Raw genomic sequence first — 27500 nt, 5'->3', positions numbered from 1 at the left:
ATGTGGGGAACATGTAAAATTGTAAGCGTTTCTTGGCTTTTGTTTTCAACTCTTGTGATTGGTCAAAATGTTTTAACACAAAAAAAACACCCTTTCAAAGTGGGCTGTAAATGAATTTTATTGCGTTAACGGCTTTCCTGTAGGTTTATGCATTCTCTGTGTAAAAATGATAACATTCCTATGTGGGGAAAGCCCCGTTGCCGCATAACAAAGGAAATTGCTATCCACCTTACACGGATCATTACTTAAATATGAATGCTACATTATCATGCAAATACAATACACAAAGAATCTTAGTCCCAGGAGATTTGAATTGGGTATAACATTGAGTTAGCCGATTAGGTCTATTGGCTGAGATATATTTTTTTATCATAGCTAATCAAAATTTTGTTGAGTTTATGACGTCATCACTAGACTTATTTGCATATTTTAAACACTTGAATATCTCTTGAACAAAAAGAGATAATTGAAAATAGTAAACAGCATTCTTCTTCTTGCGCAGACTACCTGTTTGTCTTAAAATGGCTTAGATAGGAAAGATGCAAATTTCGTCATTGTAGCACTTTAAAGTTATTGACGAATGGTTTAGAGCTCCAAGACCCAATTCTTTTAGTTAAAGAAGACATCAGCAGTGTATAGTAAGAACAAAGTCAGCTAGCTTGTTGGCACTACCTAGTTGTTAAATACTTGATGCAGTCTTTAATGGTTTTCATTTTTAATAGGTTTCAGATGTGGGAATATGTGAATTAGCACGCATGTGCCCACTGGAGGAGATTGTGATATCTGGCGTATCTAGGCTGACTGATCGCTCTGTATTCGCCCTTGCTAACTGCTGTTCTTCAACTTTAAAAGAATTGTATGCGTCAGGTTGTTCCATGATTACTCAGGCAGCTATTAATTATCTCAAGGTATTTGCATTCTGTTCTTAGCATGTTTATGAGACATTAGGAAGAGACTGCTCCAAGATAATTATTTTTATCTTGGGCAACGATTCTGGAGTATTCTAATCATTCCTTCTCGAGTTGCACAAGGATGTAGTATTAAGGAGATTGAAAGACCGATGTTTCAAGCCTGCGCTCTTCATTTTGATTAAGGGCTAATAGTCTACTTTCCTTTACTTTTACTATACTTGCAGGCTACAAATTCTTCACTTAAGCCCATAAGGGAAAATAAGATTGCCAATAACTGATGAATACCGGGTGAACACCCCATTTCTTTCCAAAAGAACAACCTCTATTTTATTGACTCTTTCTTCAAAAATGGCCACTGATTGCTAACACAGGTGGCAGGGTATTCGGCAGTTACTCCATGGACAGTCTCAATATTGGGTGTTATTTTTGCCAAAAATTTCAAACAAATCGTTTCTATCGGATGAATCAGACATTGAACAAAACACATGGCATCTCCATGTCGAGGTGACTTGAAGGATAGAATTTGACAAGTGGTTATGAGAAGGAGAAAGTTCGCGCTTCTTTGCGGAAGTCAAAAGCTAAAACCTTTTAAGAGTTTCATTCTCACAAGCTGCTCCTCCGACCGTCGAATCTCTGCTCTTGGTTATCATTGAAACTTCGTCGTGTAGATTCCATATAAGTAGTGGCAGTGGCAGTGCATGGTAATGAAGTACGACGTCGAATCGGCTTAGGATTGATGTTCCCGACATCAGTCATTGCAAAATGGATAATGGGTAATAGCATTTTATGTTGGATGGCGGCATTGAGGCAAAATTTCAATCTCGCTTGATTAATGTTGGAGCTCGGGTCAACCGTTGTTGAAACACTTGTCGAAACGTCTGTCCTTGCATCTATCATCACTATCGGTCAACGTATGTTACTCAACAGTGTGGCAACCTTTACCGGGAATTATAATCCTCTGTTGAGTGATTCTGTTCACATTAAAAGCTTATTGCAAATAAACGGTGCTCGCAGATGGTGTGTTGCGGACACAATTTAGTTGCAGTTATTTCTTGTTAGGAAATTCAGTAATATTTCCTACATTTCATAGGACTGCTGTCTCAAGAGAATATTCGTTGAGCATCGCACACCAAATGTTGATCCAGATCAGCTGATGGCCAAAAATCTGGACACAGGAGAGTTTTGCAGAGCTGACCTGCTGTTGTCGGGACCTTTGTGATACAGGACGCAGACTGGATGAGAGGATGAGCCACATGCCCTTGCTTGCTTAAGATGCTGTACAAGCATTTTACTTGATTTTGAAATGATTAAGCAACTACGTCAGTGTTCACAGCGGTAGTACGAAAAGAAAATGACAGACAATTATAGCCTCTTTTTCAAATCAAGTTTAAGTATTTCTTTATGAAATTTGGTGTCTGTCTAGCGGAGCTCCGTGCGCCTGGTGAAAAAATATGGTAACCCATCTGTGTGAGAAAACTTGATTTTGGTCACCGTACGAGCTTTCGTCCACTCCTTTATTTATGCTTATGTGACTAGTAATACCTGACCATATCGGGAGATCAAGTTTAGAGAAAGTTTCTCTATGGTGGTCAATTTGCCATATCAACTCAGTTGATAAACCTTTTTTTAAGTCAACTTGTTAAAATCTCAGCCAACTGTAAACTCAGGTCCCAGTTGTTCAAGGCTCGATTAAGCTAATCCTAGATTACTAGAAACTTTAATTTTTAGTTTATAGTTACTGATTAACAAAGTTCAAACAGGGTTTTAGCTTCAATTTTGACTTCCGCTTTTCTTTTCCTTCAGCATAAAGTAACATTTTAATCGGTTTTTGGACAACTTGGCTCAGAGTCTTGATGGGAAACCTTACGCTAACTAACGTAACGTACTTAATTTCATTGATGTCAGCAAATTATATTTTAAGTGACGTAACTGATTAGAGTGTAATGAGAAATGCTAGTTTCGTACCCCATATGAACCATGTGAGCGTTAGCCCTACTAATGGAAATGGGCCCACACAAGGACAGACAAAAACTCTGATATAAAAGATGTTCAGTTCCCACGGCCTGCTCCTGTCTGACCTTGTAGCTCAGCCGGTAGAGCAGCTGTGATGTAACCCGAAGGTCGTGGGTTTAATTCCCACCCTGGTCAGAGTTTTTCTCCGTCCTTGTGTGGGCGCATTTCCGTTAGTAGGGCTAATGCTCATATGGTTCATATGAGGTACAAAACTAGCACTTCTCATTACACTCTAATCAGTTACGTGTGTTGAAATATGAAGTGCTACACGGCCAACGTTTGCAAAAACGTAACCCTTCCTTGTACTTGAACATGTTCATAGCCGTGACTTTAAGATCTTCAGTTCCCACGGCCTGCTCCAGTCTGAGCTTGTAGCCCAGTCGGTAGAGCAGCAGTGATCGAACCCGAAGGTCGTGGGTTCAATCCCCACCCTGGTCTGAGTTTTTCTCTGTCCATGTGTGTGTCCATTTCCATTAGTAGGGATAACGCTCACATGGTTCATATGGGGTACCAAACTAGCACTTCTCATTACACTCTAATCAGTTAAGTCTGTTGAAATATAAAGTGCTACATGGCCAACGTTTGTATAACCCTTCCTTATATTTTAAGTGGTTTGATTAACGAAATCGAATAACTGAAAGAATGGTTCAGACATTTCACCAGGCTGTCAGGCTTACTGATTCACACCTAGGCAATCAGCACGACAAAAAGAAATCAAGGTAGCTCATCTTGTATATTCAGAGATGAATAGGTGGTCATAGACTCGGGTTTTTCAAGTGAATCACAGGGAGTGCATTCCAGAATTTTGATTAGGTTAAATTAATTAATCTCATTGCTATAATTTGCTTTTTCAATGGACAGTAAAGGTTGGATTACAGGTTCAACACAAACATAAGCACAAGGAACAGATAGTAGTCTATACTACCAAGTCCTACACTACTGACCATATGATATGACGTGGTTTAGTGATATGTTGGCACAAAGCGCAAATAACTTTTACAAATTAATGTGCTGGATACTTTATGTCAGCAAAGCTGAAATAAAATAAACTTGCCTATATTGACTTTTTGTAGAAGTTATTTAATACCTTGGGTTGTATGTGATGGTTTCATATAATTGTGTTTTATATTGAAAATATTTTAAGGTTTATCTTTCATTATTTTGTGCTCGTTTTTATCTCTAATTGTTTGTCTCTAATTATTGATGTCTAATTTTAGTCACGTGACTTTTGGGACACTATATGTTTTAAATTTTAGTGCTCAAGTTTTTTATCTCGATTTTTGGAAAACTATATGGTTTGGATTTTTTGACCTCGATTTTTTTTGCGCTTGATTTTTAGAAAACTATGCGGAAATAATTTTTTGGAAAACTATGTTTTTTATGATTGGAACGAATCACCATAGCATAGCATTCTCAGAAAAGTTAATGATGTAAAGGGATTTTCCTGGGGGAAATTAGTCATAAAATAGTCACGTGATTTATTTAACCAATTAAAATTGTTCCCATAAATTAACCAGTAAGTTGAAAATTTGATTTGTTTTTTTGGTTTTGGTTTTGGTTGACAATTTGTTGTGTTTGTGGCACTTCTTCTGGACCGCCACAGCTGTGGTATGATGTATTCAAAATTATGTTTACTAATAATATATAAAAATGTATTGTAACAATGTTATTCATCTTGAATTGAAAGATATGGGTGAGGTAATTTGCGATTTTTGCTATGAAAAATAGTAGATGATAAAGATGAAATTGTAGAAAAATATGCGTATTGTTGTGATAATTAAAATCAATTAATGATAATCAAATGTATGTCAAAAAACTGTGGTCAAGTTGATCGATATGAAACATCACTAGAGTATATAGATTTTTATGAAAATAAATATAAATTTAGACGAAAATCAGTATACATAAGAAAAAAATCATATTTTAAACGTTATCAATGACATAGAACAAAAAAAAGAAAAATGATTTATCAGATTAGAGGGAAAATCCTGAGAATATTCGCTTTCCGTATTACCACAGGTTAACAAAGTTCGTAAACGTGTGATAAGTATAAATTCATTTTGAGAATGGAATAAGAATTTATTACACTTTGGAAATGAAATAAAACATTAAGATTCTGTAAGATGTGGTGGAAGCAAGTTGACGAATTCCTAAAGGATGATATTCACAAAATTATCAACAAGTGACCTCATGCATGAAGTTCTCAAAAAACAGGAAGTTATAGGGGGTTTCCTTATGAGTGAGTGATCAAAAAAAAGTTTGTCAGTAACTTGAATTTTTTGTCATACAGCTCTTCGAATTTATAAGAAAGAGGACATAGATCGATAATGTTTTCATCTGTAACTTTCATTTCAAAAATGAAGTGATTGTGATAGAATTCTCCACTTCTTAGAGAAGCTCTGAAATCGACTAACGCTTTTTCATATGTTTTGTAAGCTTATTTGCTCGTTTCAAATTTCTTCTTATAATCTTTCATTTTGCTAAGTGTCTTAAGCAATAAAACATCTCCTGAAATAGTTCCTAAAATAATAGGGTTTAATGTCAGACCACCAGCTACAATTGTAGTGTCAGGGGCACCCAACGATAATATGTGTTCGGGATAGTCAAACTGTTTTAAGAATTTCGGGTACAGATTTCTGTACTAAACATCACCCAAAAGATTCACACCAGGGAAAAGTAGTCTCTTACGTTTTTGGAAGGCGTATTTTTCCAAATTTTTGGCACTTAAAAAGGTTACCTAGCAGTTTCGGATGAGCAAATGGTTCGGTTGGAAAGTTCTTAGAAGGTAACCTTCAGCTAGCAATTTCTGAAATGAAGATATTCCCTACGGTACTCGGACACTTCAGTTTTCAGCTAAAATATCTGAACAAATAAAAACGGTGATAAAAACGTCTCTATAGACAGTCTATAGACATTAAAAACAGCCTAGCAATATCTTTCAAAGGCTTTTGGCTTAATTGTTGGGTACCCTTGTATTGTGCCAGTGGCAACTAATCCTGTTGAGCTTACATTTACAGTCAAAAAGAACGCTTGAAATATAAGACCCAATAACATGAATACAACTGTTTTATTTCTCATAAATTTTCTTTGCTGATAGAGGTATTGATGTGATTAATTTTTATTTATCATTTATTAATATATTATATGATTAAAAATTCAGGTATAATGTATTCAACATAAAAGCGTGAAGCTTGTTTTGGGGTCTTTCTCTGCTGACTCTTCCCCAGTCGTCTTCATACAGGGCGTAGGGAGAGATGGGTACCGAGAAAGGGAGCGCAAGGTGAAATGGGTAGGACCATGGTGACGATTTCACAGAAGATGTCTCCCCGGCGACAACTGGACAGCCATTCTACGTGTTGCATAGTTTCCTCGCCGTCCTTGACTCTAAATAATCGCCACGCTTGCCGCTCGATTTTTTCATCGTAATATCTAAAGCGATCCGCTGCGTGTTTCGCCCGATAATGCTGCACAAGCCCTGTTTCCTCAAAAAATGCTCCACCAAGCTGAGCTGTACAATGAACATGAGGACAGGATAGTTTCTTCACTAAATAGGCCTGATGGAAGGGCCTGCTTTCCAAGTTTGCAATTTCCGCCATTAATTGATCCGCCATTTTGAAAACAGGATTTCCCAGTCGTCTTCTTCCCTTCGCCCTTCCCATCATCCTCTCTTCCACTTCGCCGTGTCGCTGCCGTTTGTTATACGAAGACGACTGGGGACGAGTCAGGGTCTTCCTGCAGGTTCCAGAAATAATGAATGAGTTGCCAGTAATTGGATCCATGCCTTATACGCAAAGGGTTCTGGGATCGCCAGGGGGCAAACATTGCAAGTTCTTGTGAGAAAATGTATGGCGGAATGTTATTCGACGTCCAAAAAACGATTTTGGAGAGAGATCAACGCTTTTTTCGACACAGTTTTATCAGAAATCGATTTGGGCAATGTTGTCACGTGGCAAGTGTAAGTTTTTGTTTGAATAACCGTGAAACATGAGACAAGATTTGTTGATTAACTTCCTTGCTTGCGTAAAATTTATTGTGAAACGGCCTCAAAGTATTACAAAATTTACGAATAAATCTGGAGGAAATAACTCAATAAAGCCTTTTCAGTTGTATTTACGTGTGTATGGGCTGGCTTTTGGCCTATTTCTTAACTCAGCAATCCAAATAATATTGGAAATATGCCCATTGGCGATCATTGTGCTGTACGGGGTTGTGACGACGATCGAAGGTACGGGAGATTTTATTCACCCAGGAATAACAATGATGTTTTGTCGTGGGCTAGAACTATTTGTGACCAATTCAAAGTTTCGATGAGTACAAAGGTCTGTTGAAATAATTTTGTACGAGGTTACAGAACCTCAAACTTTGTACATATATAACAACTTTGTACATAAGAGAGTATGATTGTGGTAGTACTAAAACCTCAGACCTGCTCCAAAGATCACATCTACAGAGAACTAGTACATGAAGATGCCGCTTTTGTGTTGGACGAAGTCATACTGGAGCTTGACAAATTTGCTTAGACCCAGTGACTTAAAACATGTAGTTCTACATGGCTTTTCATGTAGATGGTAGTTTAACAGAAGAAAAGGTTTGTTTACATGTAACAGCTGGGGCATATCCATTCTCGGAGACCAAGGGGCGGATTCGCGGAGCCAAGGGGAAGTCTAAACGGGCAAAAGAAAATGGCGACGAAGAAAAGCGTTGCAGGGCGAGAAGAGCCCGCTCTTCTTCGTCGCCATTTTCTTTTGCCCCTTTTAGACTTCCTCTTGCCTCCGCGATCTGCCCCTGGGTCTCCGAGGATGGGCCAGACCAGGCATTTAACTCTACAACGCCTTCAAAGTAACATGTTTTGAGGACGATATATACTCCTCCGGAAGAATGTGAGGGATTATCTTGCAAGTGTTCCTTCAATTTGTTGCATTTTCTTTGCAAACTGACGGGTCTGATCGGCCAGGCCTGGCAAAAGAAAAGCGCCCTAACTTGGACGCAATTCTAAACTGATTGTGACTAGGGGCCCGTTTCTCGAACCCTGCGTAACGGTTGCCAGAGTTGTTCGAGAAACGGGCCCCTGGTCACAATCAGTTTAAGATTGCGTCCAAGGTAGTTTTGATCATTGTATCCGATAATTAAATGTGGCAAATTTATAACAGCGTGGTAAGAATCAAAATTCAGTCTTTCTGAAAAACTATAATGAGGCAGAAACCTGTTGTGAGCCATGATTTAAAGTGATTTTAATAAAAATAAGCGCTCTTCACATTAATTCTCTATCCAGACCATTCCATCCTCCATGCCGTTCCTTATTTTTTTTGCGGGATCATTTGCGGTCCAAAATGGGGATCATTTGCGTTCCATGATCATTTGCGGACCCGTGCAGCTCTCATTGGAGTTTTTCGCGATGTTTTTCGCAGTTTTCGCATCTCGCATATATAGCCAATCAAATGTTTGTTAAGTTACAAAGAGTCTGGGGCTGAATGAAAGAAACCTGATACTAGTCGATAAAGTTTTGATTGATCTTCGGCGTTCATCATGGCCGTGAGCTTGCGGCGGGTCGAAGGTAAAGTCTCTTCCTTGCATGTTTCGTCCTTTTAAAATCTTCACACTCATCGCACGAATTATCTTTTCTTTTGTGGGTAATGCAGCAAATTGATGTCATCGTCTGAAGTTGATGACTACTTTGATATTCCCGCGGAATGCAATCCGGCAAAAGGCAGGGAACTTACATGTAAACCTCTCTGGAGCAGTGCAGAAGCTCATTTAAACCCGCAAGCTCAGGACGAAGTTGTGTTTTTAGCTACGAACTCCAAATCCAGTCAAGCTAACCCAAGAGACAAAATCTCATCCAAGCTGTTAAAAGCGATGGAACTTGTTCACCAGGAATCGTCTCCACGTGTTCGATCAAGTGGGCAAAGCGAGCATGCTGACGTCTGCGCGGTCAGGTAGTACGAATTTGAAATTTTGTAACAGGGATCGTAAGCGCTGTGAACTTTTTTAGAACAATCCTACAGTGATATGAGCGTCACTTTTGACTAGTTGGCCGATGAAAATCTTGCCCCCAACAATTCGAAACGTGCCCCCATTTCTTAGTAGGTATTTGAATTACTTCTCCCAAATGCCCCACCAAGAGCCGGACATGACCACTCTCTCTGATACTTTTTACTTCTCATACATCTTTCATAGCATTTTTACGTGGGATGCATGCTCCTAGTAGGGCAGACCACGTTATAAAAAGGGGACCGTTTGTTTTTCCTCTTATCCACAAATTGTAACGTTTCTTATTATTGGTTAGTTTCTGTAAGGGTGTGGAAAGTGTAAAAGAAAATTGTAAATGCATCTTTAAGTAGCCACATGTTCATTCTACGTCATTCCCATGTCATTGTCATACTTTGTCATCCACATGTCATGGTCATTGTCACTTTTTGTGCTCTCTTCGTTTGTTTTCCGAAATTGGAGGTCCACAAAATAATTTCTTCTGTTGATCGCCTGGTTTTGCTAAAGGTGAAGAGTTGATTTTTATTCAGCGGTTGTTGTATGTGCAGGCATTTTGTCCTTGAATTTCGAAAAAGTTCTCAGAAAATCGAACATGTAAACCTCAAACTAACCTGTTTCGTTGTTCAAGGATAAAGGGCTTTAGAGGATAGGCACAACATCACAGAAGCAGGAGTCAATCTTTGAAAATGATGCGAAATGTGCAAGGTTTAATTCAGGTGCTTGACTTAAATTTCTCACATGGCAAACAAAACAAAACTCATAAACCAAACAATACAAAGTTTGCAAAAGCATTTAAATCATCCAGGTTTGTATAAAGAATAAAAAACAATCATTACCAACCAGCATTTTCAGGCAACAAGAGTGACGATCATGCTTGCACGCAAACACAAGGTATTGCGCCAGGTTACTAAGCCGTTGAAGGATCGCGTTTTATTTGAAGAGACAAGAATGTTTTTTAGAGCTTTCCGCCTTTGGAAAACGAAAATTTCTGGTGTCTATTTCATATTTGTGCTTGTGAGTATCTTCAACATTTAAAGTAAAACAAATCCTTTTTCATTTCAACTGGAATCACTTAATTACATTCATTTTGAAGTCTTTCGTCCACTGCGTAATCGTTATGCCCAAAGACCACATTATGATGTTAACCCAGGTGGAAATCTTATTAAGATCTTACCAAGATTCTTAATAAGCTTCTTATTAAGATCTTACCAAGATTCTTAATTAAGATTTTTACAAGATCTTGTAAGATTCTTGTTAAGATCTTACAAGATCTTGCAAGATTCTTACAAGATCTTGTAAGATTCTTAACAAGATTCTTTCAAGATCTTAGATAAGATCTTGGGTAGAATCTTACAAGATTCTCACAAGATCTTGTCTAAGATTGTACAAGATTCTTACAAGATCCTTGTCTAAGATCTTATAAGACTCTTACAAGATTCTTGTAAGATCTTATCTAAGATCTTGACTAAGATCTTACACAATTCTTCCAAGATTCTTATAAGATCTTATAAGATTCTTACAAGATTCTTACAAGATCTTATCTAAGATCTTGACTAAGATCTTATAAGAAGTATCTTGGCTAACATCTTCCAAGATCTTGTTCCAGAATCTTACAAGATCACCAATGATAAACTTACAAATATAGGGGTTTTATTCGGGTACAACAAAGCATTGTATTTTTGGAGTTGTTTTGTTTTATTTTGTTTAACATAATCTGCACTCCAGTACTAAACTGCAGAAAGAACCAAATATTGTATATGTAAATTTTTACAAAAAGATCCAAATCTTGCACTGGCTTCTTATTAGTAAATTCGTAAAAAATCTAGCAATATTTTTACAAATCAAACACTGCTGCTTTCCTGGTGTCATTATTGCAAATTACAGTCAATTCCAATAACTTGAACCCCTGTTCACAAAAAGTAACCATTTTCATTTCCCTTGAGGTAATTGCTAGTCTTTACTCAAAATAATTATTTTCCCCTTTAATGCTACCTTACAAAGTGATGCTGACCTATATTATTCTTTTGTGTACTTTATTGAAAAGCTTAACAATTCCAACAGAAAAGAAATAACCATATGACTATTGTTAAGTCTCAAAATTAATTCATAACCAAAATTGTCATCGAGCTAAAGCACTAAGTTGCCATGAAAAGTCAAGTTAATACATGGGTGAACAAAGATTGCTGTACGTCTGTCAAATGTGTAACAATATTACTTTCCAGACTTGTTGAAACTACAGTACTGAACCTGAAAATGAAACCACTATTGCACTGACAATACATTTGTTGAACTTTTTCTTAAAAAAAAAAAATCAGTTTCAAACCCATAATTGGCAGTCTGTCTTCATTTAGTTATAACTCTATTGTCTTAAACTATGGGATTGCTACGTATTTGATACATTGTAGTACTCCATAGATACCCCATATGATCTAGTATAGGAATGATATGGCTCAGCCCCATACCAATACCACATGATCTCTGACCCCTCACTTTGGGAATGCTACCTACGTGGCAGCACTCCATCCAGTTCCCACATTATCCAGGCACACTGGTATATGGTATGGGAATACTATGGGGATTTGGTAACGTCTCTTACAATTCCCATATCATGCTGGCCCATAATAATGATATGGCAATCAATGAAATGGTAAACTTCCATGCATACAATCTCCACATTATTGTCTAGGTACATTTATGCTGCATCTGGTATGGGAATGCAATGACTTTTCACACAATTCCCGTCCTGTCCCATATATTCAGTGAACAGCTGTGATTCTTCCTAGTGTTGGACTACAATCAGTCAATTCACTGGTCAGTTTTCTGAAGTAATAAGGTCCTTTAATCAACATACAAACAGGTAGCACAGTTTCACATTCAGCTTCAATGGGTATTAATTAATTTATGTACAGATCATTACATTTCAGCAACTGCAAAAACTAAAAATATATAATATATATATCCTGCTCCTGTAAAATAATATTCCAGCAAATCAGAGATGTGGTGGAAACTACAAAAAATCCATTACAGTCAAGCTATTAACAGTAACAGTTACTACCATAGCTCACAGGCAAAAAATAGAATACAGAGTTCAAAGCAGTACCTAAACATTTAATTCATGTCAAAATCTTTGGATTGGGTTCTTGTTTTAAAATTAAATATGAAAAAAGCTTTTAAACATTTCAGTTAATCCACAGAACTATAACAAGTCTGCAAAGAGAGATCCTTAAATACATCAAACCATAACTGGTGGAGGAGACAGAATTGGTTGCTAAGCATTTTTGTCTGCTGTGAAGGACCTTTCCTTGCTGTCCCATCAAAGATTTTTTTAAGGACGTGTGTCTTTCTGCTCTTTCATGGCAACTTAAAAAAAATACAGCATATACAGTATTATTATACTTCAATGATGCATGTAGTAATTCCTCTAAATTACTGATTATTTCTATTACAACTAAATTGTGTAATAGTAAACTCATAAATTTGGATCCCTTTACTTACAAACCTCAATAATAGCTTTGTCAGGCATTTTCTGCATTTATTACAATAGTTGAAGTGACAGCATTTAGCATTTCTACGAGAAGGAATCATTTGTCAATCGTATACATATAACTTGTGGTATGAGCACTTGTTTTCCAAATCATTTGCTTCACCATTTGCTCTAAAACTTCATTATTCTTCATTACAGGTTTACGAGTTTTTTTACAGGGCTATAGCATTTAAGCCAAATTGACCATCCTTGCTTCACAAATTGACTCGAAGATGTGAATTCTAATTACAGGTAAACCGTTCCTCATTTTCAAGACAATAAGGCATCAAATCAAGCGTTATTCGCTTAAAGTTAACGCTTACCTTTTTACTTGTGTTGTTGTAAGCATTTCCTTGCCTGGATCAGGATTTAAAGAGTAAACCTAACCAAAAAATCGTCACTGTGCAAAAAGTGTGATCGTAGATACATAGACGTTTGAATAAAACCGCCCAAAATCTGTAAGAGCTGGACGTTGAGCTGGACTGGTTACCACTGACTGCTGACCAAAACGAAAAGGGCTCACTAGTTTCCAGTCCGGTCTCTCACGTGTTATTCAAGATGGCGGAGGATGAATCTTTCCACCGATTCATTACAAATGGGCAAGATTTGAAAGATACTGGAGTTCATTGAAAGGATTAAGTACTGACTTGGAGTGTGTAATTTTCAAGAGTAATGCATCATGTTCCTTTTGGAATAAGGCCGATTATGAGAGCATCAAACAAGGTAATCCGTTGATGATATTTGTCACAATCTATACAATACATCAGAATAAAAGCTTTCTTTTGCATTTCTCTGTGTACAGAGTGATTTTATGTTCAAAGTCTGGGACCTTTAAAGGACATTGTTTAAGCAAAGTACATATATTACGAGTAGTGAATTAACTCGAAAAATATCGCATTCACACAGGCATGCTTTGAATAAGACCAAACCTTGTTATACATGTATTGAAGGTTGAAGTTAAAGCTCATTTTTTCAAGGCACCAGATAAAATCAAATCCTAAAATTGCACTTAAAATACTTTGATTATTGTCTCACTGGCACATTCAGTACTATTGCACAAAATTCTCAAGAATCTCAACTCGCTCAAGTGGCCCTCAAATTGAATCATTGAGTGGAATTCTTAAAGGTTCCCATAAAATCCTAGTCCACATTGCCTTTAGCTAGTTTAATTCCCAAAAATTAGGCCTGGAAATCGGAAAAGCCCGGCAAAGCCTGGCTTAAAAATTTTGGAAGGCCGGGAAGGCCAGGCTTTTTGGCCGAACAGTGTGACAGTTTAATTTGCTTTAAAACATGAAAGTTTAAGTACTACAGATGTACTTTAGCATGATAGAATGAGAAGGACTTAAAATAATCATTTACATACATGTAGCTCTTTTATCAGAGACTGTACATCTAAGAATAATCATGCAAATGTTTAGTCTCGGGTGTCAAATTTAGGAACAGTCAATATAATGTTCATGTTCAAGTGTGAGATATAATATAATGTTTACGTCGCTACATTAAAGATTAAACCAAAACATCATCGTGTTTTGCAAGACATCATCAAGGCCATTTTATTAAAGATTGTTACTTCAAAGACACTTCAATTGAGCCCACAGAGTTTGGTTAAGGTCACTGGTCACTATGAAATTGCAGTCAATGTCTGTAATCTTGAAGACTTAAACATTTTTGGCCTGGAAATTCAAAAAAGCCTGGTCAAGCCTGGCTTAAATCTTAAGGCCTGGAAGGCCAGGCTTTTTTGACCAGGGTTGCCGAGAAAGCTCGGCCTTGGAAGTAACAAGGCCGGGAAGGCCACCCTTTGCCAGGCTAGCCTGGTTTTTGGCCGGGCTCCTGATGCAAGGGAAGTTTGTTGTAAGTTGTGATCTTTGTTCTCAAACAAAGACTTTGCCAGAATATTAAATTATTTTAGTATCACACAGTCAGTCAAAAGACCAAGATCTACAAAAACTAGTATACACAACCAAAGTGGTTTGTCAAAACAGTTTATTGCACAATCAGAAATGGAGATAACTGAAATAATTTTTACTAAAAAAGCTTTTCACAAAACACTTGTATGAAATTCCATTTTAAAACGTTCAGTAGACTGTTGGTGTCTTATAATATTAGCCGTTGAACGATCGTGTTTTTATTCGAAGAATCAGAAATGCCTTTTAGAGCTTTCTGCCTTTGGAAAACGAAAATTTCCAGTGTCTATTTCATATTTGTGCTTGTGAGTATCTTCAACATTTAGAGTTGGACAAATCCTTTTTCATTTCAACTGGAATTGCTTACATTCGTTTTGAAGTCTTTTGTCATTCATTTTGAAATCTTTTACGTGGCTTTTGTCCACTGCGTTCGTTATGCCCAAGACAATAATTATTATTATGTTAATTTTGAATAAATTACTTAGCTGGAACTTGGCTCAAAATCTTTGACCCGTGTATAAGTCTAAGGCGATTTTTGGAGCTTCTCTTGAGGCTACACGTGTAAATACGGTACTTCTGTCATATTGTCTTCAAATGTATCTTGCAAAGTTGCTGAAACTCTCTCTCGCCTTGTTGCTCATTCCACAAACTTCAAGAAAAGATCTTACAGCAATAGTATAGGTAAAAAAGTGTGTCAAGTTTTAATTAATATATTCTCATTATTTGCCAGCTGCACCTCTAATTCTTCAACTAGTTTTGATCAGGAAGAATGCAGCTCACTGCTGTATGGTGGCTCATCAATTTCAGCCAAAAACTTCAAGGTTTGAAGCAAAAACACAACCTGTATTCCCGAGCAGTGCATAGTGTACTTAAGCTTATTAAGTCATGCCTTCCATAAGAAAACAAGTGCCCTTCATCAGGATGCCTTATTTGAAAAATAACTCTAGCATGTAGGATTTCATTTCAAAAAGCATGTCAGCTGTTTCAGTTGTCAGTATCCTGTGGAGGATGAAATTTGCCTGTCAGTGAATGACCAGTGTGCAAGGCCTGCAATGCAAGCTAAGCCTTTTTGGCTCCCTCTCTCCCCAGTCTTCCCAGTCATTTTCTTCCTGAATTGTTTCCCTGTTCCCTCCCCTTGGCTGACCATAGGACTGTTATGATCAGCTATTGTGAAAACACCCAGTAAAGCCCCCCTGCGAGGTGCTTCTAAAAATAGAAAGATACGGGACAGGGTTGACTCAGAGGGTTAATGTGGAAGATGGAGGCTCCGGGTAATGGGCTCTTGACAAGACGTTATGAGATCTTCTAGGATGTGTACTAAGGTCTTATAAGATCTTCACCAAGATCTTTACTTAAATCTTTTTAAGATCTTTTTTAAGATCTTATTTAAGATTCTTACTAGATCTTGTAAGATCTTTGCTAAGATCTTGTAAGATTTTTACTAAGATCTTATGTAAGATGTTTGCAACATCTTGTAAGATTTTTACTAAGATCTTGTAAGATTCTTACTACATCTTGTAGGATCTTTGCTAAGATCTTGTAAGATTTTTACTAAGATCTTATGTAAGATATTTGCTAGATCTTGTAAGAGTTTTACTAAGATCTTGTAAGATTTTTATTAAGATCTTGTAAGATCTTTTTCAGTAAGATCATGTAAGGTAGTCCTAAGATCTTGTTAAGATCTGGTAAGATTCTTTTAAGATCTTACAAGATTGAAAACATCAGCAACCTTAAATTTGTTTGTCAAAATTTGTTAAGCAAATGTATTAAGATCTTATTAAGATCAAAGATCTTAAACAAGATCTTATTAAGATTTTCATCTTAATGCCCATCTTACAAGATTCTTACAAGATCTTGTAAGATCTTACAAGATCTTAATAAGATTTCCACCTGGGAATTTTGAATAAATTATTTAGCTGGAACTTGGCTCGAAATCTTTGACCCATGTATAAGTCGAGGGCGCTTTTTGGAGCTTCTTTCGAGGCCATAAAAGGTCGACTTATACACAGGTAAATACGGTATGTCACCCAGAAACTTAAAAATCTTGTCGGGGCTTTCCTTGATTTGATCGTACAGTGCCGCTTGGAGATAGCGAAACAACGCAGGTGCAAAATAAACCCACGCAATATGCGTATACACATTTTTTTTTTTTATGCTTCTAAAATTGCGTATCGTATACGCGTTTGTGCCTTTGTTATTCATAACCGTAATTTTGCTTTTCCTGTTATTGTTTACGAAGACAAAAGAATAAATTGCGTGACTGCCGACAAGTCGAAAATTTACATTAATTTTTGCATGTATGTCGCTTTGATTACTAATCAATTTCGATCCGTAAATGCTGCCGATGAAAACATCCACAGGGCATTATTTTGAAGTTTAATACCCTTTAATTGCAACAAAGGTCTGGAAAGACGAGCGAAATTAAATCAGCAAATTATGCCCCGAAAAACTGAAGCCATGATTTTTGTCAGTGTTTGCCGTGACGTGTTACAGTCATTTCACGATAACCCGTTTTACCGACGCGTGCAAAAAAGTCCAATTTTTCCTTGCAGAGAAATCAAATAAATGCGATTGGCATATCATAGAAAGTTTTTTTTTAATATTTTCTTTGAACTGAGAGCATTTCACCGTTTGAATCAGCGAATTATGCCCCGAATCACATCACGCTGGTGAGATTTTTTGCTCTTTTAGTGACGCACCGACCAGTGAAACGCAAATTATTTTCACATTCATCACACCGGAAATGACTGAGACTAAACAAAGACAAGGCAACAAAAGAAAGACAAAGGGAGAGCTCATAAATACTAATGAGCCTTTTTGCGTATGTGTTGACGCGTATCCGTGGTTTTTTTGACGCGTTTACATGTTTTGCATATGCGCGTTTTTTGCATATATTTTGGTTCGCTTATCTCCGAGCTGCACTGTATTACAGAGCACTAGCGGAAGCGCTAACTAAAATCTTTGAGCAACTGCGTGGAAAATGCTCTTATGCAAAAAAAATTTGGATGTTCCTGTACAAGGCATGCTTTGTTTCACTCCCCACCAAGTCTTTTCAATGCCCTGGTGTGGGCTGGTTTGCCTCGGGCGACAAAGTTTTAAGTGATGGTTAACTGCGAGATGGTTTTGGCAAGTCACAGATCACAACAATACTGGATAAACCTAAAACTTTCACAGGGACTAACCTAAAGCCTAAACAGTGTCTTTAGTATTAATTAGGGTTATGGTTAGCGTTATTAATTAGCATCTTGAAACATGAGCTTAGTGGTCTAGAACAGGGACAAGTAATCTAGAGGTTTACAGTGGATTGGAATTCAAGGCAAGCTGTGAGTGACATATATAAAATGTAAGAAAAAAGCCAAGCAGGATCCAGAATAGAAGGATGGGAGGAAGGAATAAAAAATGGAAAGCTGGGATGAAAAGGAGCGATGTGGGCAAAGAAGAGAGAGAGAAAGGGAAAGAGAGGGAGAGAGAGAGGGAGAGGGAGAGAGAGAGAAATTTCATCTCGTAACAACAAATTAGCCATCTGTATATTTGATACCCTTGGGTATTGTTCTTCAAAACAATAGCACAAATGCATAATTAATTTATTCTGCATGCATAATAAAGCAGGGACCTGTACGGAAATCATTCCAAGAAAAATGTCATATTATGCAGTTCAAGAGTTCAAGTTATTAAAGAACACAACTTGAACCCAAAACTATGAAAAAATTATGATTTTGAATATTTTTTTCAGAGAAAGTGGTAACCCTGAACTTGGAGTCCTTGATACGTGGAATCCAATGGCAGAAGATTACAAGTCAAAAGCTTTCAACAGCTACAAAGAACCAACTGTAATAGATTTTGTCAAGTCTTTCCCTGGGTAGAGTATTTACAATTTGAGGCTCCTGGAAGTGTTATACCGTGCAAGTGTATTTCACATGTGCTTGTACGACACTGTTTTTTTTATGTGTTCACAATTTGCCACTTAAAGTCATATGACTTTAGTACTACAGCTGTCACTTTGGTTTAGAAATCAGGTGATTTTGTCTTATCTTAATATGGAATTCTTTATTTAGAGTTGACTGCAAAGACCCAAAAATTTTGGTAAATGTTGTAACACCGAAGGTGTTAAGCCATTGTGGGTATGATGTGGAACAAGGAGTATTTTTGTTTCACACAGTATGCAGTGGTTTTGCATGACTGCTTGACTTGTAAGAACATTTTAAATGGACTACTTTCATATGTGACCGTCCAGGGGAAAACCAACAAAAAGGTGATGACACGGGCACGCTATTTTAGCACGCTAGACAAAAGAAATTTTCTTTAACACGGGAGTGCCGTGTTGTAATGCACGCCTCATTAAACTTTTCTTGTGTCTGATACTACAAGTTGTAAACAGTAGAGCGTGTTATACCAAACAAAAGAGTGTGTAAGCAAAAGTAAAATCGAGCACCATGTAAAAAGACACGGAGTGAGTGAAATTGCACGACAGCTGCGCCAAAACGCTCGCTAAAAAACAAGTATAACACGCTACCTGCGGAAATAGCTGAAAAATCCCGCAGAATACAGTATTGTGCAAAAGTAATGCAAACGTATTTCGCCGAAATTCGCGGCTTTTCCTGGCTTTTTGACGAAAAAATATCGAATTTTCAAGGAAAAGTCATGATAATTCTCAAGGCCTATTGTTTCCAACTATGCGAATTTTCCGGCGGGTCTAATTTGCAGGTCGCAGGTTGCAGGTCGCGGATTGCAGGTCATTGTTTCACCAATACAGAAAGTATCCTAAACATTCTTAAAAGCTAACCTTAGGCCTAATTAGGCCTAAACAACAGTTTTTAGGCCTAAGGTTAGCTTTTATGAATGTTTAGGATACTTTCTGTATTGGTGAAACAATGACCTGCAGCCCGCGACCTGCGACCTGCGACCTGCAAATTAGACCCGCCACGAATTTTCGAACGAAAATTCCCTCGGAACAAAAATTGACTTCGAATTTTCGTGTGAAAAATCGCTCTGTGCGATAAATGACCTCTAAAAATTAGGGGTGTAACGATTAATCGAATTCTCTATTAATCGCGATTATGACCGTTCGGTTCGATTCACGATTATTTGATTCCATGTTTCGATTTTGGTTCGATTTTTTGCATACCTTTCCAAAAGTGCCCTCATTGAGTCATTATATTGTACACTTAGAATCCAGATCTCAATAAGATGTGCGTTTTTCATTGACAATCGATCAAAGACGCTAATTTGCAGTTCTTGCGCCATGTTGTTTGGTAAAAATGTTGACCCTCTACCACCCCTTGAGAATTTCCAATAAGGCAAACCATGTGCGTGCTCATTGTCACGTTCTCAAACATGGCGACAAACGACCATTGTCAAAGTTCGCCAAAAAATATCTCTGTGTCCCTGCCACATTAGTGGCCAGTGAGAGGGTTTTCTCTTCTGCAGGGGACATTGTGTCTGCTCAGAGGTCATGTTTGCATAGTGACCATGTAGACAAGTTACTTTTTTTAAAGAAAAATATGAGAGTGCACTAGATCTACATGTAGATTCTAGAAAGAACTCAAAGAAGAACACTGACAAATTGCATGTTTTTTATTTTTTATTGCATCCTTGAAATAGATTAATAATGTTCCTGTTACTATTGTATCCTCACATTGAGAGTTTAGGGTACATGTTGTTTACATTGTGTATCATCTTGCAAGAATTAAAAATCATTAATATTTTGCAGAATCGAATCGAAGTAATCGAAACCGAAAGGCAATAATCAAAATCGAATCGAATGGAAAGGAACATAAATCGTTACACCCCTACTAAAAATTGAGCGAAATTTCACTCTTTATTTGCTCTTCTCGAACATTCCCACGTATTTTCTGGAGAAAAATTTGCCAAGTTGGAATTTGCCGCGATGATTCTTTTCTGCCGTCATTTCACAATGTCGCAGTTCTTGTTGTGTGAGGCAATCATTTCTTTTTTGTTGGAAATAGCCGATTAAACTGTTGGATCATTGAATCTATTTTCAACTTTATTTACGCTAACCCTAACGTGTTTATTTACGCGTACGTACGCTTGTTCAGCAATGTTGTTGATGGTGCCCGCCGATTCATGTCACAAAAATTCGCTGCTTCGAATTTTGTTATCTCGAATTTTCGTTTGGTTACCTCAAAAATTCGCTACTTCGAATTTCGCTATCTCGAATTTTCGAGAAAGATCGTGAATTTTTCGCTTCAGACCCTACGAAAAATCGTTCGAAAATTCGATGACTTTTCGTGGAAAATTTTCGAGAACAAAGGACAAATTTCCACGAATTTCGTTTGCATTACTTTTGCAATTTTACGGTGCCTGTTTTGGAACGCATCTGACACGCAACACGCCACGCTAAACAAAAGGTTTGGACTGTCTCAGTGTGCACAACAAAAGCCACCGTGACATCTATTGTGCTACTCATTAAATATGTGCATATGCCATGTTGTATGTCACGCTCAGCGTGCCGTGTCATGCACGCGTGCCGTGTCATCACCTTTTTGTTGGTTTTCCCGTGGATGGTCACATATGATTCTCCAAGTATTGTTAATGAAAAGGCTTTACCCACTGTCTTGCCCCCATTGATGAGTAAAATCATCTGACATTTGACAGAGTAAATTAATCTACTGTATTAGGTCTCACTCCCAAGAATCAAAAGTTAAATTACAAGTTACTTGAAATAGCTCAGAGTTGTGTGAAGCATATACATTTTTCTAGTTTTGATTTGAATCAATTCACACTGTCTCCCAAACTCATTTGAAACTGGCATACAAAACCCCCAGGGACTGCGCATGAACATTGGTGTAAACAGTAAAGCCAGAACTGCACTGCATTTGTTACGGATAATACCTTTATTGCTTACAAATCACATAAATACGATAATTAATTAAAAGCCCTGTTATACATGTAAGTAAGATCATATTTAATTGCCATTATTTGTTACATTATTTGAACAGAAATTCAAATCAGTCATCACAGCTGTTTGCAAACTCAAAAAGTGAGGAAGGAGAGGTCAAATTATTTGTTGGCAGGATCCCTCAGCAAATGACTCAGGTATGGTTGCTCTTGAACCTTGCACTCGCACGCCTTAAAATAAAAGCTCAAATACAGCGCAACTGAATTGCCTCTCTGCTTTCTCACCTGACTATACTTGCATACTCCGCGTGGTAAGTCACGAAACAGAAGCTTCAATCAACATGAAGCATCACAATTCCCCCAATACCGCTGATGGTCCATTTTTCCTGTTGATGTTTCATTCCATCCCATACTCTTCTGTTTTGTTAAAACTCTGCTGACACGTGCAAATGAAGACTACGAATACAGAGATGTATCCAAGTTTTCAAATTTGGGGGTCCTCTGGACCCCTTTTCGAAAAATTTGGGGGTCCATTGCAAAATTTTGGGGGTCCAGCTAATTAATGTTCAAGAATTAATATGCGACCTATTGCCTCTTAATTGCTGCTGCAGTACCCTTTCAGATTTCTAATTGCACAAAAATAAAGTCTTATCCCTCCCAACAAATATGTGCTTAAAATGATCAATTTCTTTGAAACTGTTGTGCCTGATGATTCATCGATCAAAATGTATGGGCTGTCAAAGCTCCATCGTTCACATTGCAAACGTCTCGAGGAATCCGTATGCTGTAGGAACTGTTGGCTCCAGTTGATAAATGATCTAGATCTCCACAGAACTGAATCTCAATTTTCCGTAAAAGAGCATCATTTATTTTAACTACACTTGAGGTGTAATTTAGGAACAAAAGTAAACAAATGTAAGCGATTGATACACAATTCATCGTCGGCCCGTGCGGCCGGACTTCGCCATGGCCAATGTTAACTATCAAGCGATTGAATGCATGCAAGTTTCATGTTTAACATGAACTCCGAGGAAAAGTTGCATAATTCACAAAACAGACAAGTTACGTGCAAAACAAGAACCGAGACGATGACACGTGCAAGCCCGGAATTAATATCAACAGCGTCGCACAAAACAAAAATTTAACATACTTTTCCTTTGAATTCTCTGTCATTTCGGTCACGATAAGCGAACTAATGCTTGAAGTTCACTTGGAAAGCATGCAACAGACTGAACTTGGACTGAAATGTTTTATTATCACTGGTGGCAGATCGTCGCCGATTGTCTCAACTAAAAAACAGCTCAGATCATGTCACGCAACATGTGCGAATTCAAAACTCAACTTCGGAAGCTGGATATAATGGTTAACAAAATGAAATTATTTGACTACAAAAATCCAAAAATAGCGGCTTACCTTGAAATTTAAGGAACTCAATCCTTTCTCCGTTATGAGAAATGGGTATGTTCAATTTCCTTGTGAAATACGCCGTTTGCATGTTCTTTCCTGGCGTTCGTAATTTGCATAAACATTCGATTTTTTTTCTGCGTCCAGTTGGACCCTTTGTTCCATATTTTATGCGTCCAAAACGAAAATGAGTGCGCCCCAGGACGCAATGACGCCCTCTGGATACATCTCTGCGAATAAAGCACATGCTTATTGCGCATGTGAAAGGTTTGTGATAGTAGAGGGTCAAGATTGGGTCAACAATATGAGCCTTTTTCTTCAATGAAAGAAAATTGTTAAAAATGTGAATTATATCCCAGTTAAGTCATCGAACAAGAAAAGAAAAATACACAAATTTCAAAGAGCGGAGTTAAATGAATTTGAATCGCTAGAGTGGGATACATAGTCTAAAGAACTGATGTGTTGCAGATACTGTAAACCTTTCTCTGTGCATTCATCTTCATCCTTAGTCAGTGGTTCCCTGCTAGCAGACATCTCTTTTCTTTTGCATTCCCTGGGCTGATGAATACAGGAAAAGAGACCTCAACCATGGGTCGACACTCGCTGTGTTGAGCATGTGCGGCGGTTACTTAGCGACCATATCCTCACGTGACGCTTCATGTTGTGTAGGCTCGTGAAACAACAGTGGAATTACTGTAAAGGAATGCGCGAGACACAGCGGGTTCAAGTCACAGTCAGCAAACGTATCATGGGGCGTGCGGTTTGAAGAGTGCCGTCCAAGGTTGTGGACGGTGGTTGGATCAAAGCGAGTTTCGAACCATGGCAGAGGTGTCTTTTCCCATTCAATGCAAAAAGAAAAGAGACCTGTTCTAGCAGGGAAAGTCAATGGGTGCAAGAACTTTAAACGCAAGACGCTTATACAGCATTTACAGAGTAAGAGCCACGTTTATTGCAAGGACTATTTTTTTATTGGCAGCAGTAAATCGAAAGCAGCAATAAGTACTTCCTGGAGTTTTGGCCAGACAGGAAACAGATCAGTGGAAAGAGCTTCAGCAAGAGATTGAAGTCAAATTTAACATTGCTTATAATATAGTGAAAGAAGAACTCTTGTTCACAAAGTATCAGCCGCTGCTTTTGCTTTATAAAACGAATGGAATTGACAGCCGTCCAACCTATGACAACGACATCAAATGCGCAGAATTTATTTCTGCCATTTGGAAAAGCATGAATTCTGATCTTGGTGACCTGATGGAATCATCAAAGTACACGTCTATTATCAATTATTAAGTTGTGTATCTATTCAGGTTTTCAAGTAATTTTCTTTGGTCACAAGTGTATGTTGAAAAGGAAAAACATGATGAAAACATTTTTGTTATCTCGAATGTACATGTACTTTAACGTGAAGATAAAATGTAATAATAATTTGTAGTTGAAATTGAGAAAGTCAAGTTGATTTAAAAACCACAACAGTTTTATTGCTGTCTCAAACAAGAAGTAACTCAACCTTAGTTAAAAGAACAAACACAGGATCAAAATAAAATACAAAAAAACTGAAAATGGCGTAATAATGACGTAAGTTTTGCTTTTCTGTTGGAACGGGTAGTGTACTCTCGGTATTTTAAGCTGTGCTTCTAACATTTTTTTCTGTGTGCCTAAAATTGGTAGCACAAGTGCTCCCAAAGCCAAAATAAACTTTGTGCCCTGAATGGACATAACAATTAAAAGAAAATGAAAAAGATTAATAATTATTACTCTGAGTGAGAAAAAGTGGAAAAGTGTGTCGTGGCCATAGTAGCAAGTGCTTTCGAGATGGCCACACCACAGGAATCAGTTGAAAGGGCGGGGATATAAATATATTTTTATAGAAGTGAACTGGCAAAATAAATAGTACAATAAAAATAAAATTAATAGTAATAAATAATAACAAATAATATTTACAATTTTACATAAATATGCAATATTATTTATTTCAAAGAGTTACATCTAAGGAGTCCTACATTAAGTTAACAAAAACTAATAATAACAATTAGGAAGGGAATATACTTGTCATATCTATTGCTAAGTGGCAATGAAACAGTCAATATAATACATACTTTGCAGATTTGTATCAGAGTTCCAAAACACCCAACAGTAGTTGTAATTTTTTTTTTCGAAAGTACTGCAACTCAACTTATCTAGTTAACAATAATACAATAATAGAAATTGCACACTTTGTATCTCCAACAACAATGTAGATGCCAACGTGTTTTGCAATAATATGGAAAGTACTGGTGTAATTTTTGAACGGCCGTAATGTTAACAGGAATATACAATAATTAAGTTGAATAAAATCAGTGCCATGTAAAAAAATCGCTTTGAAGCGTTTTCAGACTTTTCAGTGTGGAACATGTAACAGGGAATCAAACTCTCTCACACATGAAAATTGTTTCACTTGTAGAATTTTTATTTTGCAAGATACAGCCATGAATTACAAGTCAAATTGATTGTTTTGTGTACTTTGCAGACAACATATCTTCTTTGAAAGTTAAATTAAATTGTTCACGACTCAGTGGTTACAAAACTAAAAACAAACTGCTCTACTCGCTGGCCGAATCTGAAATTGACAACAGCGGTCGATAAGAACACGTATGCCGGTTTAGTTTTGAGCTCGTTCACTCAATATAGAACATGATGGTTCGAAAATAAACATTAAAGAACACTCAAAGCAAATGTACACAACACAATGGTCAGGGAAATGGCAAAAAATTTGTTTAAACTCATCTCCGAACACAAGATCATCAGTGGTGCGCGTCATGCAAGTTTGGCTAATGACATCACACATCAAAACATGCGCTTTTATTGGTCCCTACTAAATCTCCAGGGAACCTTACATTACACTTTTCACAGCACAATCGATAATTTTTCGGCCTGCTGCACTACTTCGCGCGGCATTAAGCAGGGCGCTTCGCAAGCCTCGCGTCTTCGCTCGGGTAGCTCGTTGACAATTAATATATCGTAATATAATAATTTTATCATTTAAAGGTAATTTCTGCTTAACAAAGTATGAGGATTTAAAATACCGGGGGTAATGATATTGAACTTGGGTTATTATTTCATGTGTTTGATTGTGACTTGTTACCTAAGCTTTTAACAACTGTGCCTTGACCTTTCTGTAACAGAAAGAGAAAGAAAATCACACAGAGGTTTTCTTGGGATACATATTCATTTCAGTGTTGTGTTTATTGCTTCTATGCACAAGATGATACAAAAACAATCCTCAAGAGTGAAAGCTCTAACTAAAAGAATTAACACAGGTATTCTTATTCTAAAAATGGTGATATAAATAAACTCACCTTGAAGACTTTGTGTCGGTGACATACTCATTTAAATGGTTTATAATACATGTGTATTTAGATTTTAATTTCAAAACCAAAAGCATTACATTTTTGTTCCAGGAAGGTTTAAACAACCTCTTCAGTCAGGTGGGAAAGTTGGTATCCTGTAAATTGATCACACAGCACATGAAAGATACGAACATTGGGTAAGTGGCAATTATATTACTCACTCTATTTTGCTATTAATTTTGCTGACATGTGGCATGTGTCTGGTGTATTTAGTTTGCACAGTGTGCATGTTTTTTATCGATTTCAAAACCTTGTACCACTAGCTTTTTATGTATTAATGTGAATACAGGACATTGAAAAAAAATCTAACAAAAACAATAATTTAAGTGGAATTGACTTTTCAAAGCTAATGCTCTAATGTTGGGGGAAAAAATCCAACTTTGGAGTATTATACATCATGTAAAAGGGAATGTATTTGCAAAAAAGATTTGCCTAAATAGCTTCATAAATTTAATTCAAAAGCTACAGAAAACTGTATTGGAATGCTGCAACACTTGTGTGTAGCTACTGATGTAAAGACCTACATGTATTCCATCTCACATGCAATCAGCATGTAGCCAGCATTAAAGCAGCTGCCCTAAAATCTGTGCTATTCAATAATGTAATAATTATTTATTATTATACTTACATGTAGAAACAGTGCTTCTGACAGGGTGCGTGGATGCAGGACAGCACAATTCGATCAAACCCACACATCCTAGAAATCTGCAAAATGCTGCGCAATATTGAGCGATGAGCTGAGAGTTTTTATAACTTCATGTTTTGCTGTTTATAACCAAGATTTTTAGAACCTTTTCAAGTGATTTTCAAGCCATTTCCTTTGCAAAAACACCTTTGTTTTCGCTTTTGTCGTATAGCTTTGTTGAAACGTGATAAAAAAATATACCAGGCGTTCTTTCTAGCTCTGTGTGGTCCTACTAGCTCAGTTCTACTTCGTTGGTGTCATTGGCAGATAGGTACATTAATTGTATGCAGTGCTCAAAACACTAAACATTCTTCAATTTTAGGCTTGTTTTTTGGGTTCTAAACTTCAACCTTTACAAGGAAAAATTAATAACAAGTTACGTAAATCATTACATGTATTGTATGTCAATTCCTACTGAAGGGATTTCACAATGATACAAACATAGCAAGCTACAGTGTATGAAACAATTATTGATATGTGAAATAACCACAAACAAATAAACGCTCACACCATGTGTATTCCTTAAGAAGCCTTCATGTATTTTTGTCAGCAAGGGTTTTTTGAGTTAATTAAGAAAAATTTTCGACTGCGCATTGGTCAAGCTGTTTTATTTAATACAGAAACATTGTGAAATCCCGCACAATTCACTGTACAATTTAAGTTCGTTCCTGCGCAATTTGCCTCCAAAATCCACACAGTTTTAATTTTTCCCCTGCACCCTGTCAGAAGTCCTGTAGAAAGTTGTTGGTTGCTGTCAGTAATTTTTAGTAACACTACAGAAATCCCAATGTTTTGGTTGTTGGCTGCCTTACTGATTCCCTTAAACAACTT

At 37.2% G+C, this 27500-nt stretch overlaps 2 protein-coding genes across 6 annotated transcripts in view; both read left to right on the top strand.

Annotated features, from left to right (window-relative positions):
• Positions 1 to 3983, top strand: part of LOC138007076 (uncharacterized) — a 43067-nt gene extending 39084 nt beyond the window's left edge. For both annotated transcript variants that reach the window (XM_068853791.1, XM_068853792.1), the window contains 2 exons: positions 723 to 908; positions 2002 to 3983. In XM_068853791.1, coding sequence (XP_068709892.1) covers positions 723 to 908; positions 2002 to 2130 — 315 coding nt within the window. In that variant the 3' untranslated portion in view covers positions 2131 to 3983. The remainder of the gene's footprint in view (positions 1 to 722; positions 909 to 2001) is intronic.
• Positions 3984 to 8399: 4416 nt separating this feature from the next.
• LOC138007075 (tudor domain-containing 6-like) overlaps positions 8400 to 27500 on the top strand; it is a 35652-nt gene continuing 16551 nt past the window's right edge. For 2 of the 4 annotated variants that reach the window (XM_068853790.1, XM_068853788.1), the window contains exons 1-5: positions 8418 to 8478; positions 8564 to 8860; positions 18073 to 18198; positions 21299 to 21395; positions 26036 to 26121. In XM_068853790.1, coding sequence (XP_068709891.1) covers positions 8571 to 8860; positions 18073 to 18198; positions 21299 to 21395; positions 26036 to 26121 — 599 coding nt within the window. In that variant the 5' untranslated portion in view covers positions 8418 to 8478; positions 8564 to 8570. Of the gene's footprint in view, positions 8479 to 8563; positions 8861 to 18072; positions 18199 to 21298; positions 21396 to 26035; positions 26122 to 27500 lie in introns of all 4 variants that reach the window. The other 2 variants (XM_068853789.1, XM_068853787.1) reach the window with 2 other exon arrangements.

Source organism: Montipora foliosa, chromosome 6 (genome assembly GCF_036669935.1).
Source record: "Montipora foliosa isolate CH-2021 chromosome 6, ASM3666993v2, whole genome shotgun sequence".
In the NCBI taxonomy this organism is placed as follows: Eukaryota; Metazoa; Cnidaria; class Anthozoa; order Scleractinia; family Acroporidae; genus Montipora; species Montipora foliosa.
The sequence above is the reverse complement of the archived record's forward strand: the minus strand, read 5'-3'. Positions and strand labels throughout refer to the sequence as shown.